The sequence below is a fragment of the Carassius gibelio genome, chromosome B23, assembly GCF_023724105.1.
Source record: "Carassius gibelio isolate Cgi1373 ecotype wild population from Czech Republic chromosome B23, carGib1.2-hapl.c, whole genome shotgun sequence".
In the NCBI taxonomy this organism is placed as follows: domain Eukaryota; kingdom Metazoa; phylum Chordata; class Actinopteri; order Cypriniformes; family Cyprinidae; genus Carassius; species Carassius gibelio.
The window spans coordinates 10,125,910-10,146,936 of record NC_068418.1 but is presented as its reverse complement, the minus strand read 5'-3'; the positions used below and the strand labels follow the sequence as shown (position 1 = coordinate 10,146,936).

General features: G+C 36.6%; 1 protein-coding gene across 11 annotated transcripts in view; it reads left to right on the top strand.

Moving 5' to 3' along the window:
- sulf2b (sulfatase 2b) overlaps positions 1–21,027 on the top strand; it is a 140,728-nt gene that overhangs the window by 109,931 nt on the left and 9,770 nt on the right. For all 11 annotated transcript variants that reach the window (XM_052593644.1, XM_052593636.1, XM_052593637.1 and 8 more), the window contains 8 exons: positions 2,843–3,082; positions 5,750–5,901; positions 6,030–6,199; positions 12,100–12,250; positions 13,172–13,347; positions 15,225–15,353; positions 18,509–18,565; positions 18,684–18,816. In XM_052593644.1, coding sequence (XP_052449604.1) covers positions 2,843–3,082; positions 5,750–5,901; positions 6,030–6,199; positions 12,100–12,250; positions 13,172–13,347; positions 15,225–15,353; positions 18,509–18,565; positions 18,684–18,816 — 1,208 coding nt within the window. The remainder of the gene's footprint in view (positions 1–2,842; positions 3,083–5,749; positions 5,902–6,029; positions 6,200–12,099; positions 12,251–13,171; positions 13,348–15,224; positions 15,354–18,508; positions 18,566–18,683; positions 18,817–21,027) is intronic.

The following is a 21,027-nucleotide window of genomic DNA, read 5'->3' as shown; positions in this document are numbered from 1 at the left end:
GCTGATAACCAAACTGTTTTAGTCTGTAAATATATTACGATTCCGATGCAGCTTCTGAAACAAAAGTAGAGCATATGTAACTCTAAATTAAATATAATTTTTCATATATATATATATATATATATATATATATATATATATATATATATATATAAACATAAACTGAAATGATAATCATAGCTGAATTAAGCAGAACTGCAGAGCTGACCCCCACTAAAAATAGACTTATGGGAGTCCCCCCTGATATTTTGTATTAGCATCAACAACAAAGGCAAATCTGAATAATAATAATAATAATAATAATAATAATAATAATAATGCAATTAGGATAGTAAATAAGATTAAACAGACGGAGTATGGGGATTGAATGAAGGCAGTAAATGTTTATTGGTTCACCTCAGATCGTGAAAGCAGGCTGCAGTATTGTCATTCATCATAACAAACAGTGTAGAGATGACTACCTCGGAAGAAATCCTGCAGGCGCCCCTGAACATATGGACTTAAATTTCAGGAACACTTAATTTGCTCTATTTCTTAAAAACAAATTCAAACAAAGTCACAGCTGATCGCGGTGCATCTCCAAACAAACACACAGCTGTTTCTGAACAACGTTTATGAATGAATCTGCATTTTAGAACAAATCTAGCGAGTCAATGATTTACCCATCACCCATTCATAAAGAGAGTCATTTGCTTTGTGATTCATTGATAAGGCAGTGACATGCTGCCACCTACTGTCGGTTTCAGTTTCATTTGAAAGTATAAATGAGTCATTTAAATCGTTTAATATTTCCATTTTCAAAACTTTATATTTTAAACATTAATTTCATTACATCGTTCTTATGAAATACATTAACGCCACATCCAAGTCTTCTCAAAAAATCTGCATAATCCTTAATGCCACAGCAGAGTTCTGTGTCTTGCAAAGCTGAAATGTTGATGCTGATTTCATTTGACTGGTAATTTATTCTTCTGGATTGTATTTTACTAATTTAATAAAAATTAGATGGAAAATGGGATCAAAAAGCTAAAAAAAAAAAACAAATATTGCCCTATTAATTTATGTTCCTAAACAAAGAAATATCAAAAAAAGAAAAGCATAGAGGCCTTGATACTGTAACGTTACCTTTTAAAAAACTAATTGCAAACGTTTATGCAAAGTGTATTATGTACAAATAATGCAATACTGTACCAATAAAAAAAGAAAGGTTTTGAGGGCAAAGCTAATCAGGCCAATGGGAGACAATTAATAATCAGTCTCATTTTATATTAAATCATTCTTTCATTTCACTAATCAATCTTTTTTATTTTTTTTTATTAAACACAAAGGGGTCATTAATGATGCTTACATTATAGCATGTGCAAATTCACAAACAAAGTATATATAATTTGGCCAAAATTACAGGTACCTATATTAATATTCAAGAATGAACAAATGTACTGTTATTATAGATTACAAAGGTATTTATAATTAAATACATCCAAAAGGTCAGGACTTGCCATACATTTTCTCATTTATTTAACCATTGTAATAATTTCCAAATTTGGACTTATTTGTGTCATTCGATAACTATATTCCCTATATCCATATTTGTAATTGCTTTATTGTAAAATAAATCCGGTAACAACTTTTGAGTATGATTTCAGTTTATCATATGTTATTATGTTTTTAAAAAGGAAGAAAAAGTACCCTCAGAAGATATTTTAGAGCCTAATTGAGTTAAATCTGAAAAAGCAAACAAAATGTAGCTTTAAATATTAATATTTAATTTAGAATTACACATGCTATACTTTTGTTACAGAAACTGCATCTGAATCATTGGGTTGAGTAAATTTAAATAAACATAATTTCTATTTTTGTGAAACTATCACCAACTATTTATTAAATTGAAATGATAGCCTACTCAAAATATAATATAATAATAAAATAATAATATTACTTTTGTATTAATTTAACTGTTGAATAAAATATTTTCCAAATTTGCACTCATTCGTGTTTTAACTTTATGAGACAAAAGCTATATGTATAATTGTAAGGGCTATACTTGCCATCTTCGCGCTCTTGCAAACTGGATGCTCTGACTTGCCATAGAGTCCTTGTAGCCATGAGAGGTGTGTCCATGTAGATGAGTAAATAAATCTGCATCTTAAGTGGCGTGTCGCGTTAACTTAACGTCTATCGGCGTGTGGCGTTATATTAACGCGTGGTGGCGTCTGGCGTTTACTTATCGCGTAACGGCGCTTATTTAACACCTGGCGGCGTTATGAAAACGGCGTTTTAAAATTAATACGGCGTTGAAAAGCACGCGTTTTCTGGTCCACTTGGCTTTCCATATGAAACAACCCAGCGACGCAACCCAGCAGGTTTAACCCAACACCTGGTAAATTGAAACTACCCAAAAGTGTTTAAAAAGAAATTAAATAACCCAACAAAATGACCCAACAGACTCAACCCAGCATTTTGGGTTAAAAAATAACCCAGCCGTTTTTAGAGTGTAATGTCATTGAGACTTTTAATAAATAGTGTGTGACTTGTGAATATAAAGACTGTATCATATATCTCTAAACATAACACATTCATGCACACACACGCACACATGCTGCTGGTGTCACATGAATTCCCAGGATGCAAACAACCAATACATTTCCTCTTAAAGGCTGGGATGTCACACATAGAATAAATGAAAGAACTGATATCTTTATCCGGTCGATGTCTAGTGTTGTGTAGAGGAAGAGGAAAAGTAGAAGCCAGTTCTCTTTGAAGTAGAGCGATCGGTAGAGCAGACTTTATGTCACCTTGAGTGATATATGACAGATCTTCTTTCACTCGCTCTCTCATCCAGGCTCCCTGCAAGTCATGAATAAGACCCGGCGTATCATGGAACAGGGTGGAACGCACTTCTCCAACGCCTTTGTCACCACGCCCATGTGCTGTCCGTCGCGCTCCTCCATGCTGACGGGGAAATACGCCCACAACCACAACACCTACACCAACAACGAGAACTGCTCTTCCCCCTCCTGGCAGGCCCAACACGAGCCGCGCACTTTTGGAGTTTACCTCAACAGCACTGGCTACAGGACAGGTGGACATCATTCACAAACACACACTGGAAGGATCACTTGGTTAAACTAGTGGAGTACAGTAGTGTAGAGTGCAGTAGAGCTATGGCTTCAGCATAGAACTGTGTAGACTAAAACAGAGTAAAGTAATAGAAATAGCCTAGAGATGAGTAGAGTAGCACAGACTGTACAACAGAGTTGAGTAGATGAAAGAAAAACAGCCTAGAGATATGTAGAAAATTGTAGAGTAATATTGACTGAAGAAGAGTAGAATAGAGTTCAGAGGAGTAGGAAAATAACCTAGAAATTTGTAGAATAATGTAGAATGAAGTAGAGTAGTATCGACTGAAGTGGATTAGAATTAAGTTAAGCAGACTAATTAAGTACTAGTTAAGTAGACTTTAGACTATAGTAATGTAAAGGTGAATAGCCTTCAGAAGTGTAGACATGAGTAGAATGTAGAGTAGAATACTTATACTAGCAGAGCTGAATATAGTAACATCGACTTGAGAAAAGTTATTAAAGCAGTGGACTAGACTAAAATAGTGTAGAATAAAAATTGAGTTGAGTTGAGAAGACTATACTAAAGTAAAGTTGAAGATAGTAGAATAATGTAGACTAGATTGAAGTAGAGTGTCATATACTGAAGTAGAGTGCAACAGAGTAGAACTGAATAGTGTAGAGATTAGTAGAATAATGTAGACTAGATTGAGGTAGAGGTAGTATGTACTAGAGTAGAGTTGACTAGACTATAATAAAGGAAAATACAAGAGCTTGATCAATAGAATAACGTAGAATAGATTAAAGACGAATAGAATATACTAGAGTAGAATAGAGTTGAGTAGACTAAAGTGAAGGTGAATAGCCTCAAGATGCGTAGACTAATGTATAAAAATGTAAGGTAGATTAAAATAAAAAAGTCAGAATAGAGTGACATAGACTTGAGAAAGGTTAATTAATGCAGACCAGACTAACATAGAGTAGAATAAAATAGACTTGAGTAGGCTTGACTTAAATAGAGGAGAATAACATACAGATGAGTAGGCTAGAGTAGAACAATGTGGAGTAGATTAAAATACACGAACATAGTTTAGAGTAGAATACATTTGAGTAGCCTATACTAAAATAGAGTAGAACAGAGTAACGTCGACAAAAGCAGAGTGGAATGAAATAGAGTCGCCTAAAGTAGAGGAGTGTAGCGAAGTTGTGCTCTTTATATCTTTATATCTTTATAGCGTAAACTTCATTGTTGGACTAGATTAGAGCCTAATCAGAGTGTAGCAGCTGTGGCTCTAAGATCACACTTTCATATCCTCGTAGCTTTTGATGATTTCCATCTGAAAAACTCTGGGTAGACACCAAAGCATCATGGGACATAACTCTTCCTTACAAGCACAACCTGACATGAATGTAAAATTAATTTAATAGATTGAGCTCTCATTCATTTGTAAGCTGTTTCATCAGTCAGAGTTGTTGTCTGTTGGGTTTTTCACACACTCTCACCAGAGATTCGGTGTGGCAGGCCCCCAGGTCTCTCACACACACACACACACACACACACACACACTCAAACACACTATCACAGACTCTTAAACGAACAATGGCATAATCTGTCTTCAACAGATGATTTTCATTAAACTAAAAACCTTTGGGATGTATGGTGGTGTGTGTGTGTGATGTTTTCTGTTTGTGACATAGACATCATGCAAAACTACCATGTGCATGTAAACATAGCATGACCAGCGCCTCACACAAACACACACACACACACACACCTGGCAGTGAGTCAGGCTTTTAGTGGTAACAGTGATCCATTAGAGCACACTTCCTCTAGGAGAGAGACCGGCTCTCAGCAACATCCTTTCTAATGTAACATTTCCAACACAAATGTTCATCCATCTTCACGTATCTCCGTCTTCTGTTTCTGTACATGCAGCTTCTTTCTATATGCCCACTGTATTTTAAATGTGCAATGTTTTTTTAGTAGAAAAGGTTTACTCTACTTTATTGTACTCTACAGCGTACTGCACTGCTCAATTCTACTCTTCTAGACTAGTTATCATACCTACTTTACTCTACCTTACTCTGATCTTCTCCATACTCTATTCTATTGTTTTCTATTTACCACAACTTTACCTCTACTCTGTTATACACTGTGTTGCTCTGTTCTGTTGTACAATACTCTATTGAACTCCATCCTCTTCCTCACTGTACTCTTTTATACTCAACTGTGCTCTACTGTGCTCTACTCTGTTGTGTTCTGTTCTACTCAGCTTTACCATACACTGTTCTTTCTTCTATCATGTTATACTCTACTCCGCTTTATTCTACTTTCCTGTACTCTACTGTACCTCCCTCTTCTTTTCTTCACTCTGCTCTGTTCTTTTCTCTTCTCGACTCTGGTGTACTCAAAACCTAAAAGTTTAAGGCAACCAGCTTCAGGAAATGTTTGAGTTTTCTCAACTTGTTGTTTTCAGTTTATACAACAAAAAGTTGGGAAAAAATCAAAAATCTCCTACAATCTCCTGGGCCTGGTTGCCTTAAACTTTTACGTTTTCTCAACTTTAGATTTTTTACAGTGTACAGTACTCTGCTGTACTTTATTATACTGCTCAATGCTCTACTTTGCTCTCCTTTAAACTCTATTTTCTTTATAATTACTATACCCTTCTGTGTTTGTGTTTTCCCAGCATTCTTTGGGAAGTATCTGAATGAGTATAATGGGACTTACATTCCTCCGGGATGGAAGGAGTGGGTCGCCATGGTGAAGAATTCCCGCTTCTACAACTACACTCTGTGCAGGAACGGCGTCCGAGAGAAACATGGATTTGAATACTCAAAGGTGTGTGTGCACGGTGGCCAATCAAGTGGAACATTATCTTTTAAAATCCCATCTTCTTTCTTCATTTCTTGTCATGTATTCATTTTACATGAGTAGACTCATGCTTCAGATCTCTGTACCTCCTGTAGGACTACCTGACAGATCTCATAACCAATGACAGCATCAGTTACTTCCGCATGTCGAAGAAGATCTACCCTCACCGACCCATCATGATGGTGATCAGTCACGCCGCCCCTCATGGCCCGGAGGACTCGGCCCCTCAGTACACCACTGCCTTCCCCAACGCTTCACAGCACATGTGAGTCCAGACCTCCATTGCACGACATTTCATTTAAAAAGTTGATCTGAAAAACTGCTTGATTGCACAATGCCTTAGTATTGGTATGTGCTTGGTCTCTTTTTTGTCTTTATGAAAACATCACTTAATTTGCATTGCAATTTGCTCTTCATCAGTGTGTGTAAAACCTGAATCATTTGGGATGGTCCAAAAAGCATCTTGAGCTTCAATAGAAGAAAATCTGACAAGTTGTAAAAATATGTTAGCGTATTGAGACCGAACTTGCTGTGTGTTATAATATCCATGACACGAAGGTACAGTTTCTGCACAGCTCCATCTAGTGGTTAGGAAGATATGAAAATAGCTTTTTATTTGCTTAGAATTTCTGAGCATACTGGCCAAAAAAAAAAAAAAAAACTGGTGTCTGTAGAATGGGTAGACCATACCCAGTTTTATCATGTTGGCCATTTTGGCTATTTTGAATTTTGTCATAAAATGCTATATTTTACGAACGCATTAGCATATCGTTACAGAACTCTATATGTGTCTTTAACACCATGTCTTGAAGGTACTTAAAAGGTTTCAGGGCAGCTGACAACATTGATACAAATGATGCCATAATCAGTCATGCTTCCTGTCTGCCATTCAGATTTTCTTTGTAAACATACTTTTTCAAACCCCATCCTAGAACGTTGGTCCGATATTCACCAAATTCAACTCGGATCATCTTTAGACCATGCTGGCCAAAAGTTATGGATTTTATTTTGATAGAAAAAAATTGTATTAAAATATTAACACATAAACATATCTGAGGCTATAACTCTGCAAAGTTATGATACATTGACACCAAGCTTTGTGTGTGCTATTGTCATTTCAAACTGAGCAACCACATCAATTTGGTAACCGCCTATTAGTCAAAGTGATAAACCATTAAATCCTATCACATTTTACATTTTTAATAAAAAACATCTTAAATTGGCTTCACTTATTTATTGCTGCAGTTGGTCTGATGTTCGCTGCCATGCTTGCTTCTGTTGTGCCTGGCACCTTAATTGCTGCTTGAATGTTTCTGTGTTGTAATTGTTCATTTTATTTGAAGGTTAAGCTCAGAAAAAAAAATTAATTGAGGTCTCAGACTTCTGGACTCCATTGTACATACACAAAAACATGAAAAGGGTCAGTGAAAGTGGAGATAAAACAGCTGGAAATCATTGATTACACCGTGAATAGAAATCTTACTGCACTTTTCTTTATTTCTGTCACTCAAGTGCCACTCGATGGAGATGTTATAATGGAAATAGTCCTCTTCAGTTCACACTAATGTACCCACTGACTCACACACACACTTGTTTATCTCTGCCGGTTTCTGCTGCTCTCTTGCTAACTGGCCACCAGCTGGTACCAGACCTTTTTTTCAATGTCTTTTTCTCTCTTTTTGTTCATCTCATCCCTCCATTTCTGTCCCTCCAGCAGATAAATCCTCCTGTCTCTGTCTATGCTTTTCCCAGGGTCTGTAATCCTCCTGCCATTCTTCACACACACACACACACACATGCCGAGAACATGCATGATGATGAAAAGCATATTTGTACACACTCACATAGTCTAGGTTAAATCCTGTCTACACGTGATGCAGTTGTTTTTAGGTAGCTGGATTTGCTTAATCTCTAGGACCCCTCTCTCACTCTCTGTGTACACCAAGTAATCTCAAAATCTCATTTTATAGTTCTCCATGTCTACTGTTGTGCCTGGTAACCTCATAGATTCAGCCTCTGGCTACAGGAAATCCCTGGGCAGAGGTCGGATTCAGGAAAATCTGCTCAAGAAGGTAGTTAAATATTAAATATATGTGAAATGTATTTAATTTACAATGTTCAAAGTAAAATTCTTCAAAAAACGGACAAATTTGACACTTTTCTGTGGAATGAACATGCAAATGGCATAATAAAATATACTCTTCTCCTTTAATTTCTGTGTCAGAAACACATCAAATCAATCAGGATGAATCCATATATCATCCTTTCACTCATTTTTTGATTTAGTTAATATTGATAGTAGAAAAATTAGAAAACGTCTCCTTTTCAAAAAAAGCTTAATTCAGCTTAAATTTCCATTTTACAGCTTTAATATTTGATTTCTACACATGGGCGGGAATTATATGCCCCTTTCTGCTGATTGGTCGGCTTAAATCAGATCTTCTGCAGTTCTGCAAGGCAGGTGTATGGATTCTAAATGCATTTATTACAACTACAATTCATCTTTTTCTCATCAAACACACATTGATGTCACTCGTACCGGGGCAGAGCCAAGAAGTTACCTTCAAATTTCAGCTCTAATAAACCAGATGTTATTATATGTGTATTAACAGTTAACTACAGTAAACTTTCTTGCTCAGTACATGAACCTGAAAGAGAGAACTGACCACGTACAATGCACTATAAATTGCATTCTGACATATTTCGTCATATGTATAAAACAACACATACTGTAAAAAAAAAACAAGCTTGAAGATTTACATTAATGTACTTGTATAGAATATATTTCATGCCCCAGATACATCCGACAGCAAACACACAGATATATTATCTTACACCACAAATGAGCAAACAAAAAGCCTCTAATGAACTAAATTCTCTCTCTGTCTGTCTCTCTCTCTCTCAGATTCGATTTGCTTTCAGGACATTGTGTCTCTAAGCACAAAACCGCACGACCATGAACTCCCATTTCTCTCGCATTCAAGCAAGAAAAAGAGAGGGAGAGCAAAGAGACACAGTACTGTCAATGAATATTACTGTCTTTCCTGAAATACTGAGGCGTCAGGAATGAAATCAGACAGAATGTTCACAAACATGCACATTCGCTTTCTCAAGCTGTCTGATGAAGAAGAAACCCAAAATAGATGAATAGATATCCATTTTTTAATTAGTAAATGGAAAGCTCTTCAAACATTGTGTGTGTGTGCATGTGATAAGCTTTCTGTTGTAGTTTAACATGCGTTTGATTCACCATCAGAGTAGATATAAACCAGGAGATGCAAACCTGCCCACTTTATGACTCACATAAACATCCATCATCCCTTCAAAGTAACTGCTCGAGTCAGAGAGTCTGGAATTTAATGCGCTTTTATTATTTTTCTGATGTCATCTCGCTTTCACCAATAAAAAACAAACAGACTTGCTCCTGTTTTGCTCGTCCAGTCTCTTTTCGCACACAAACTCTTCATAAAACATGTTTTATGATTCACCTCTATAACATCGCCAGCTGTCTGACTGTACCTGTATTGCAAAGAAATATGTCACTTTTTTCCACCCCTGTAGCCATAAAAAATGGCTGTGCTCCACACATGCATTCATATGCATGTATCATTCTCCTGCTGTCAGGAGAGAATGCCCCAGAACTCCTCTCTTAACATCCCATGAAAAATTCCTGGGACCGCCCTCATTCTCTCCGTTCAATCCCCTGCAAACCACCCTCCACCGTCCATAATGGCCTCCCGCTAGTCCTGTACTTCTCTGCTCACTGCCCTCGTACAGCGCTGTATGTAATTAACCCCTCGTTGTCCCTCAGACTGGCGCAAGGCCACTGCAGAGATATAGTCCAAATCCTCACAGACAGTCAGAGAGCGTATATTATTCGGTGGGAAAATCCCCCTGTTCTCATCGCCGCGTGATCCCGCTGCACCTGTTTCATCTCCATCACTCCCATGATGGAGGGAATAATGAAAATATGATCAGGAAAGAACAAGAGAGGGAGAAAGAGCATTTTGAGAGGATTAAAAGGATTATATGTAGACCAATAAAGAAGATGAAACCATAGTGAGGGAGAGAGAGAGAGAGAGAATATGCTGTTTAATGTCTAAATAGGCCTTCTGAGGCCGTACTCCAACCATGATGGAATCTCATGTGACTTATTTGGAGCACTCTATATAGGCAGGACCTGTGTAGCATGTAGCATTCCTCACATCAAGCACACCAGAGACACAATTAACAATTAATTCTAGTCTGGTAGTCTAATAAGAAATTCAGAGCATAGCCTAGACACAAATATTTGGTTAGATGATGAGTAATAAATTGTTTTTATCCAAAAAATTTCTGTATTATATACAATATTTATATTTACATTTTACATTAGCATGTTGCTAATGTCTTTATAGTCGAATAAACCTAAAAATGCATAGGATGCAAATATTTCGTGAAATAGTGTTGTCAATCTGATAAGAACTATTTTTACTCAACATTTTTGAATGTTATATTTATAATAGACTTTTCTGTTTGCAGTCAATTGCAGTCTGGTATTAGCATGTGGTTAAGCTAGTGCCTTGATAGCATAATCAGCTAAAAAATACAGAGGACTTAAATATTGTGTTGTCCCTTACAAAAATTAACCATGTTTTTACTGCAAATAAAACTAAAAATACATGATTACTATTTAAACCATGGTAATATGGTATTTTTATAATCGACTTTTTGTTTAAAGTCAGTTTCATTTGAGTCTGACATTAGCATGTTGCTAAGCTAATGCGTTGCCTAATATGTTTAAAAATACACCGCACTTAAATACTGCACAGAAATGTGTCCCTTAAAAAAACTAACCATGGTACCCTGTTGAAAAAACAGCTAAAACCAGCCTAAGCCTGGCCTAGTCTGGTCATAGCTGGTCAGAAACACTGGACAAACCTGAGCAACCTAGAAAGGAAGTCAATGAACACGACAAAAAAAGCAGCTTTGATTTTGACCCTAATTCATGTGTTTTGGTAAAAAGCAGAAAATGCCCTGTTTGCCCATTTTAAAACATTCAGCCATCAACACAACAAAATCAATCCGGTTTAATATGTTTTCAGCTCTGGAAGTGGTCCAAAGTGGACAAGCTCAAAACGTTTTAGGCCCTCTTTACTGTTGACGGGATCGAAATTAGGTTTAAACGCGACCAGAGCAACAATGAATGAAGCATAATGTTCGTGAAATAAATTCATGAACTGGGATTTGATAAAATGCAGGAAAAGCAATCATTATAATCCATAGAAAAGGTCAATGAGGGAATCATTAAATTAATCTTAATGTATCTTTTTAGTAAAATCATTCAGATGAATCAAAATCCCCACTACTATCTATTTCTTAGCATTTGGAATAGCAGTAGGAAAATACTGGTTAAAATGTTATATTTTGTTTCCTTAACATATGTCTAAGAAGACAGCACACTTAATTTTGAATCAGAGCTATTGTATAGGCACAAAAAAAAGAAAAGAAACAAGTGTCAAAGGAACAGCAGTACACATTTTTCAGGTCCCAGTAGAGAAATAGATACACTAAACAGAGACAGAGAGCTACATCGTCCCTTGTTGTCGCTAAGTTGCTATCAGTTTAAATATACGGCACTCTCAAAACAAGGCCAGGCAGCGAGCAGATAAGTGCGATGATGCTCACATTGATTTGTCTGTAGAAAGACTTTAAGTAATGGCTGTAAACACCAGAGCTGGGGGGCTTTAAATCACTGTAACTGTAAAGGCATGGAGTGTAAGTGCTGTTTGTTTCTAACAGGCCTCTCACGCCTGTCACAGGAGCGAGGAGGAGGAGCTACAAACACTCTTTTTATCCCTGAATAATGGTTGAACAACTATTACATTCACAGAATGTCAGTCTGTCAGTCAGCGCATGAGAAACCATGAGACTGTAAAATTGCAATGTGTCATTTTTGAGGAGACGGGAGAGAAAGCACACAGACGATTGCTGTCATTTGTAATTCTGACCATGCAAACACACACAGATGCACCTTCACACATTCACTCAGACACATGCTTTCCTCCGACATCAGCAGAACGGAGCCGACAAACAGTGTCTCAGGATGCTCTGAAAACTTTCTCGATTTCCCTCGGTCATGCTTCAGCGGGTCCACTGACAGTGACTCTTTCCTTCTCCTTTCAGAACACCCAGTTATAACTATGCCCCTAATCCAGACAAACACTGGATTATGCGTTACACCGGCCCCATGAAGCCCATTCACATGGAGTTCACCAACATGCTGCAGCGCAAGAGACTGCAGACGCTGCTGTCCGTGGATGACAGTGTGGAGAAGGTATGTCAGTTATACGTCTTATGCAAATCACATGAATTACAAATAATATAAATATAATGACATTATTTTAAATAATATATAGAAACCATTCCTAACCAGTTATAGCATTCAAGTTATATTCAATTCAATATTTCAATATTTTTTATAATTTTTTTTATTTATTTTTTTTATTTTTTTTGATGTATGTATCATGTTTCTAAGACATTTCCTCCCTTTACTCCATATATTCCATGGTACTAAATAATTCTAACACTTTTCTACATTTTCTAACGTAACACTAAAGTGCTATGGTACGTGATATTGCGATAATTGTTATTATTTTAGTATTAATTATGTTTTGTTATGGTATTTACAGTATTACTGTTCTGAATATGCTATTATTTGAATATTTTCTGTTTAAAGTTTCAGTTTTCTTTGTTGTTTTTTTAATTATTTTATTGATTTTATCTTTTTAAAATATATTTTTTCGAAAAGTGTAATTAATTTATTTTTAATGGTCTATTTTTATTTCAGTTTTTATAATTTTAGTACTTTATTTCAGTCAGTTTCCTAGGCAATATTTCCGAATATTTTAGTTTTTTCATCTAATATTTTATATTTTAATTCAGCTTAATTTCAATTAACAAAATTACTTGTAATTGTTTTAGTGAACAGTATGAGTGCAGTGGTCCATTTCACAATAATTTATTAATTCATTCATTCATTCATGTAAATGTAAAGTTCTTGCTCAAGAAAATGAATTGCATCAAACCATGGCGGCACACTTAACATTCAAAATCTCTTGGACTCACACTAAAAAGTCCCATGATGCTTTTGTCTTGTTTTCCTCCAGAATGTTAGTTTGACCGCAAGCACGAAAACAGCTGTTGTTCCTTATAAATGATTCTACCACTGTTTAATGTTTCTTCTGTCTGAATGCAGATATACAACATGTTGGTGGACACTGGGGAGCTGGACAACACATACGTGATCTACACGGCTGACCACGGATACCACATCGGTCAGTTCGGACTGGTCAAGGGGAAATCCATGCCCTACGAGTTTGACATCCGAGTTCCCTTTTACATCCGCGGCCCAAATGTGGAGGCAGGAGGCATGTGAGTGTGTATCCAATGACCAACCCTCAAAAAAATGTTTTTAGATGGCAGTGCCATGATAAGTCTATATTTATATTTAACATATATTTATATTTATACAAAGTTACTCTTAATTTAGGTCTAAACTTGATTGGTGGGGTTTTAATGACTTTCCGATATCCTGCCATATCAAGAGAGAGAATGAAATCAGCACATGTTGCAGGCCATGTTTGAACCTGCACCCCCACGGGAGCACCAGACCAGAGCTCTCTCTTTCTCTCATCAGCATTTAATATCATTAGTCACTAGTCTGGTTTACCACTGCTGTGTGATCTGGCTTCCCTCTTTCTCAGAAAAGCTGATTAACAGCAGTAAAGACCACTCATGTGAAGACCACAAGACTTTTACTGTGAATGAAAGGCACAGAAAAGAGGATAAAGAGTTTGGTTGGGGACTCGGGGTGAGAAAGGCACAGCTGGGGCCAGTTCAGCATCAGATGAGCCTTCAGGCAATAAAAAGAGAGGGAGAGATGAGCCTAATTTACTTTTTGAAAACAGAGCGGATGTGATTGGATTAATCTCCACTGAGCTTCAGTCCACTGACTTCACAGGATTTCAAAATGGTCAGTTAAAATTGACACTCTGATTATTATTTTTTTTATCAAAATGAACAGTAACAGTAACAGGGGTGTGATGTGTTCTTCAGCATCAGAAGGTGAATGTTTAATATATCAGACAAAGAGGTTTATAATCCGACTCTCTGTTAGCTCAGGTCTTCTCAACCAGGGCCTCAAGATGATTTAAAATGGGACAAAACAAGCTTTAAAATAAACTAAAACAGCTCAAAAGATGATGATGATATTAATAATACTAATAATAAACTACTGTTTAAATGGCCTTTAAAAGTGGCATCTCTAAAATTTGCTCTACAAAAAAAAAAAAAAAAACATTGAAAAAAAGAATATAATATAAAATCAAAACTTTTAAAAAATATTCACATTATTATTTATTATTATTATTATTTGTTTATTTTTATATAAAAACCAGGATTCACACAATTCACACATCAAGTCCCCATAAGTCATGAAAATGTCTATGATGAATATACATTGTTCTAGTTATGTCAAGATCCTTTTTTTTTTTTTTTTTTGTGAGTTTAAAATAATTTTAATCCCCAAAAATCTAACTCTGAAGAACATTCAGTTCTTGAATCTTCTGAAATTACAGAATTAAATTATTTGAAATTATTTTGCATAATTATAATTGTTTTATATAATTGTAATAATATAATCTTAGTTATCAAGTAAACAATTCATTTTTTATATATCTTACTATTTTTTAATACAGTAATATTTTTTTAATACAGTCTATTTTTATTTCAGTTTTAGTTTTTGTAATTTTAGTACTTGGATTTATTTTATTTCAGTTAGTTGCTTCAGGACTGCTAGTATGAGACCTGCATGCGGCCATCTCTGCTCATGGACACTCAGTGTGCATCTGATACTCCAATACTTCACTGGGTATTCAAACATCTTAAGTGACGCCCCAAAAACATACAGGCTCAGTCTGAAAGACACAGCAAATGGCATAGAAAAGAAGTGTACATTGACACATGTACACTTTTAGAAATGAGGAGATTTGCCCACCTGTCACTGCACAGGATGACATTTCAGATACACATTACAAAAGTATATTACATGCTACGTTTAAGAAGATTAGTGGCCACTATGCAGTGTTTTCTGTATTTAGTATGAGTACAGCTGTATTCCATTTTGAGAAGGTCCCGGCTCTCTCCATTTCTCTCCCTGTCTGTGTCTTATTATCGTTCGGTGCTCACATGCTGCTCGTCTGGTTTCTGACCATTATGTCAAATGGCGACCCCTTCTTCTGTTTCCATAGCAACCCCCACATCGTGTTGAACATAGACTTGGCACCCACCATCCTGGACATCGCAGGGATGGACGTTCCCCCAGACATGGACGGCAAGTCCATCCTCAAGCTCCTGGACACAGACCGCATGATGAACAGGTGAGGACGTCTCCTGGACTCTGCCAGCTTTAGAAAAGTCAAAATCGGTGGATTGCTATGACAATTGGCTAGAGATAATTATTAAAGAAAGTTTGGTATATTCAGTTTGGTATATATATATATATATTTATAAAGTTCACCTGTTTTCCTTCATTTCATCATCAGTCGATGAATAATTCTGCTGTGATCAGTCGAAAATGTCTTTTACTAGGGGTGTGAATATTTATGAACCTCACGCCTCGATCTGATTTACAGATTCTGAGAGTCACGATTCGATTCCAAAATGATTTGTGATGATTTATATTACACAGAACTTATACGTTTAATTAAGTACTTATTAAAACAACTACAAATTGACCAATAAATTGGCTGTTAGGTAATCGACAGCTACTTAAATATAGCTCTCGAAACATCTAGAATCATTAAAAAAGGAAAATTACAATGCATCTGACAATCTTTTTTTCTTTTATATGATGCTTTATATGAACTTCAGCTCACATAACGTGCACAATGCCTTGGTTTTGAACAGGAAGCAATTTATAATTAACCTAATTTACATATAAAGGAGATGTGTCTGTGATAAAAGGAATGACAGAAATGTAATTTAGTGTGAATACCCACAGCACATTGCTGTTTCAGCACATTTGGCACCTGGGTGAACTGAATTGTGGGTGGTTTGTGAATAAAACGCAGGTTAGCACATGCAAAAGTGGCACGGCTGTTTAATTAATGCACTCCTCAGTGTTCTATTTCTCAGTGCAGAATCGACACTTCTATAAAGAACCCTGAACATCCATGGAATCTTTCAAATGCAGGAAAGGTTCTTCATAGTCTAAAAAAGGTTTCTTCAAAATGGTTCTTTTAGGGACTGTTCACTGAAAGGTTCTTTGGGGAACCGAATATGATTCTTCTATGGCATCACTGCAAAAGCAAAAAATGAAGAGTGAACAGCACTAGTTAGTTCATTGTATTACTTGATCAATGCTGAGTTTCCGGAGGATAATGACACATTGCATTTAGAGCGGTTTGAACAACACCTCGCCTCACTTCACTGTCACTGAGTGGCAGCAGATGGCCGTCTGCCAGGCATCCGACTGGCTCAGAGCCCCTCATCACCATGACACCTGCTGAAATCTCATCTCTGCACTCTTCCGCCGGCCCGCGTACCTCTTTTATTTCAGATGAGAGGAAGAGATGCATATCTCAGCAGGAGGTGTGGGGGACAGGAAATAAGAAATCCGGAGGAAAGAGGGGCTTTCAGGAAAAATGACTGGCACTTCCCTTGTGCTCTCAATCAGCTCAGATAGACACTAATTAAATAAGGACCTCCATGTTTCGTCAGCTTCAGCGTGCTGAGGGGTTCTTGCTGGTTTCAAGGGCACTGCCAGTGTCTCTGAGTGTTTACTAGGTGGTTGAATAAACCTATCCCCAAGATATTCTGGTCCTAAATATGACTAAGAATAAGTGTTTGTGATATGAGGACAGTAAATTGTAAATGATTAAACTGTCTCCACAAACTGACTTTACAGCTATGGTTTATGACCAGTGCTGTTCAGTGCCTATTTTTTATTAGTATTGAAATAAAACAAAGTGAAATATGATTTTGGTCATATTACCCACCGTTATTTTGGTCGAAATGGTCTGTCATTATTTCTTTTCTATTTTGTTGGAGGGCTATATTTCGTTAAACATGGACTTTAAGCGCATTGTACTGCTCATTAACTTGCAAAAACCAACATCAAATAGAATTGTGAATGTGAATCGTGATCCTGTTATTGAAGCCTATTTCTGCCACTGTATAAAAACATAAAACTGGCTTATTGCAGCCCTTTATTTCACACTTTATAATTTAAAAAGTTATGAAGTCAGAATTGTGTGATATGAATAGGCAATTTGCGAGAAATAAAGTCAGAATTGCGAGATATAAACTCAATTCTGACTTTATTTCTCACGATTCTGTTTATATCTTATAATTCCAACTTTTTTCAGAATTGCGTGATATAAATCTGTAATTGTGAGTTGTAAAATCAGAATCGCGAGATAAATACCTCGCAGATAATTGCAAGTTCGTATCTCACAATTCTGACTTTGTTTTCAGAATTGCATGGCGGTTCTGACTTTTTAACACGCAATTGTGAGTTTTTATCTCGCAATTCTGAGGGAAATGTCAGACGAGGGAGTTTATATCAAACTATTCTGACTTTATAACTCGCAATTCTGAGTAAATAAATCTGAACTGCAAATGTAAATTCACAACTGCGAGAAAAAATATCAGAGTTTTGACATAAAAAGTAGCAATTATGGTTTTATTTTCTCATTCATCTGCATGAAACAGGCTTTCATAATTCATTAATAAACAGACTTTCGTCATCTAGATCATAAGTGGTGTAACCAACATAACAGAACATTAAAATCAAAAAACAAGAAATTATATCACAGTGCCAACCCTCATGGCTGTGTCAGCATCAGTAAAGACATATAAATATTAGATAATTTCACCTTTTTATAACAAGCAAGGCTAGCTCAGTTTGTTACTATTTAAAATAGTATTCAATTTATCCTTTTTTGAATGATTATTATCATGGTGACCCAATAGCACACACCTTTTCTATAATCCCCATAATTTAGCATCATTCATGTCCAAAACACAAATGGCATGAGGCAAAGTACGCACAACTTTGGCGTTGGAGTTTGTGAACTGATGATGCCTTAGCAAGTGCCACTAACAATAGGAGTCTGAATAGGAGAAAAGGCCAGCCAGAACACTCCTAAATCTGGCAGAAGCTCCTGCGGAGATCAGAGAGGCGTGTGAGAGCACCGATCGATAGCTCGGATCTGCAGAGAAGGTCAGGAGGTGCACACAGCACTTGTGTTTCCTCACCTCCACGTCTCCTTCTGTTTTTCATCAGGGAGAGCACAGGCGAGGAAAAGCACTTTCAATTGCAGCCTGGATTTCAGTTTAAGCTGTTTGTCATTTTTTTCTTTTTCAGCGTTACGTTTTTTTTTCACTCTTTTGCAATCTCGGGCCTCAACTTGTTGCATTCACTCATCATTTGGGTCCACTGAGAAACGGCCAATTTCTGGCCAATTTGCTGTTCCGGCTGATCGGTAACAAAGCCGGTAGATCAATATCCATCCGTCTCTCCTAATTGCAGGTTCCAGCTCAACAAGAAAGGAAAAGTGTGGCGGGACTCGTTCCTGGTGGAGAGAGGGTGAGTCAGCGCAAATTAAATGTGAAAACAGCCCGAGAGCTCTGGGTTTTGGGTGTGAAAGGGCAACGTATGTTTATTCAGATAACAAACAGGTTTTTCTCTTCTTCTCTGGTGACAGAAAACTGCTGCATAAAGTGTTGAATGATGAGAAAGATATGGCCCAGGAGGAAAACTACCTGCCCAAATACCAACGCGTTAAAGACCTGTGCCAGCGCGCAGAGTACCAGACGCCATGTGAACAGCTCGGTCAGGTACAACAACATACAGAAGAATATACATTAAACAGCAATCCACTACTCCACATTACCAGGAGTCCAGTGTTTCAGACATTGCTGATGCATGCATTCAGAGCAGAGCAGAGATGAAGTTATCAAATGAAATGTCACAAGCAGCAACTTGATGTGATTTTGGACATTGCATATCATAATGTTATTGTTCGCCTTTCTATTTGACTTGCAAATGAGCTAAAACTCTTCTGCTGACCTCAATATGTCACATAGACTATTTAAAACCCTAAAATCTCCTGTTCAATCGTTTGTGTATAACATAATAAATATTTATGAGCTATGCCTTCACCAGCTAAAGCCATCAGAACCAGCATACGTGTCAAATACTACTACCCACCGCACAGGAAAAACACCTTAACATTTTGATATTTTTCACAATATTGTACATTGATATGTTTTTTTAATAGTACATAAAGTGTACTGTGCTCACCAAAGCTGTATTTTCAATTAAAAATGCAGCAAAAACAATAAAAGTAAACAACAACAGCAATAATGATTAAATAATAATATGTTTATTTCGAATAGAAGGTTCAAAAGAACAGTGATTATTTAAAATGTAAATCATTTGTGACATTATAAATATAAATATGTACTGTCACTTTTTAATGAAATTTAATGAAATTTAATGAACAATTTAATGAATCTTTGCTGAATTATTTTTTTGTTTTTTTTTTTTTTTTTATCCCAAACTTTTGAATGTTGGTGTTAATGATAATAATAAGAGGAAATGTTTCTTGAGCAGCAGATCAGCATATTTGTGATTTCTGAAGCATCATGTGACGCTGAAGATTGGAGCAATGATGCTGAAAATACAGCTTATATCACAGAAATACATTACATTTTTAAGTATATTTATAGTTTTTTTAACTGTAATATTATTTCACAATATTACTGTTTTTATCAATTAAATGCAGCCTTGCTGAGCATATCATTTTTCTTATAAATCGTATTATTGCAATCTTTTAACCATTAGTACAGTATGTAATTACAGAGGTACTACACTGAATGTACTTACAGTAACCATAATATTGCAATGGTAATACTTTTTGGCATACTTTGTCAGTATAGACCCTCACAAGTACAGAGAGAGAGAGAGAGAGAGAGAGAGAGTGTGTGTGTGTGTGTGTGTGTGTGTGTGTGGGTTGTTTGTGTGTGTGTGTGGGTTGTTTGTGTGAAGTGAGAACAGAGAGATCACACACCTGAAATGTCCTGCTCTCACTTTCACTCTAGCAAGACTGGCCCACTGTAGTCCTCCAGAAACCTGCAGCCTGTTCCTGCATTATCTCTCCATCCCTTTCTTTTCTCTCCATCTTTTTCTTTTTTTTTATCTCAGGCTTTATTTTTCCATCTGCTTTTCTGCTTTGATCAAGGAACAGTCTGTCGTTACATAGCTTCACACTGCGAAGTTTTTTTTTACTTGGTTTTCTTTCAAACCATGAAAAAGGGAAAATTGCACCTGCAGAAAGTGTTGTTTATGTGCACATGCTATCTGCACTGTTTTAACACCTCATATACTTAAAGAGATAGTTCATCCCAAAATGAAATGCTGTCATCATTGCTCACCCTCATTTTAAAGATTGTTGTTAACAAGACAGTTTCTGGTAGCCATTGACTTCCAGTGTATTTTTTTGGGATATAATATATATCCAACTTTATATATAGAGCTGTGCAATAACACAGTCTACATTTTGTGATAAGATAAAATAGCACTTGGTACAAAATGCTGGATTGGTCCTCATAGCTTCTCTCATTTTCCAGCCACGTCTTTAACTACAAGGCCACTAGAAAGCGACTAAAAAGAAAGGCATGTTTCTCTCATGTCTCTGATAGTGTGCAGCCCTGAGCGCTCTGTAGCTTATGTTCCTCATTAATGAGGCTCTTAACGAGTTGGATTTGTGATAATTACAGCTGCCGATACAAGGCAGGGGGTTCATTTTCACCTTTTACTTCCGGAGTATAAGCGCACTCATCCACACACACAGTCATCACGGCCAAAAGTTAATGGGTGTTGATGGTGTCTAACAAATTGTGATCATGAGCAGACGCAGTCAGACACAGTTCAGTCACAGAGGAACGAGCTAAGAATATTGTAGAAGAACGAGTAAGATATTTTGCCTCGAGTCACATCAAGAGAGCTGGCTTTATATGGTATCATATGAACATGCTACTGTACTT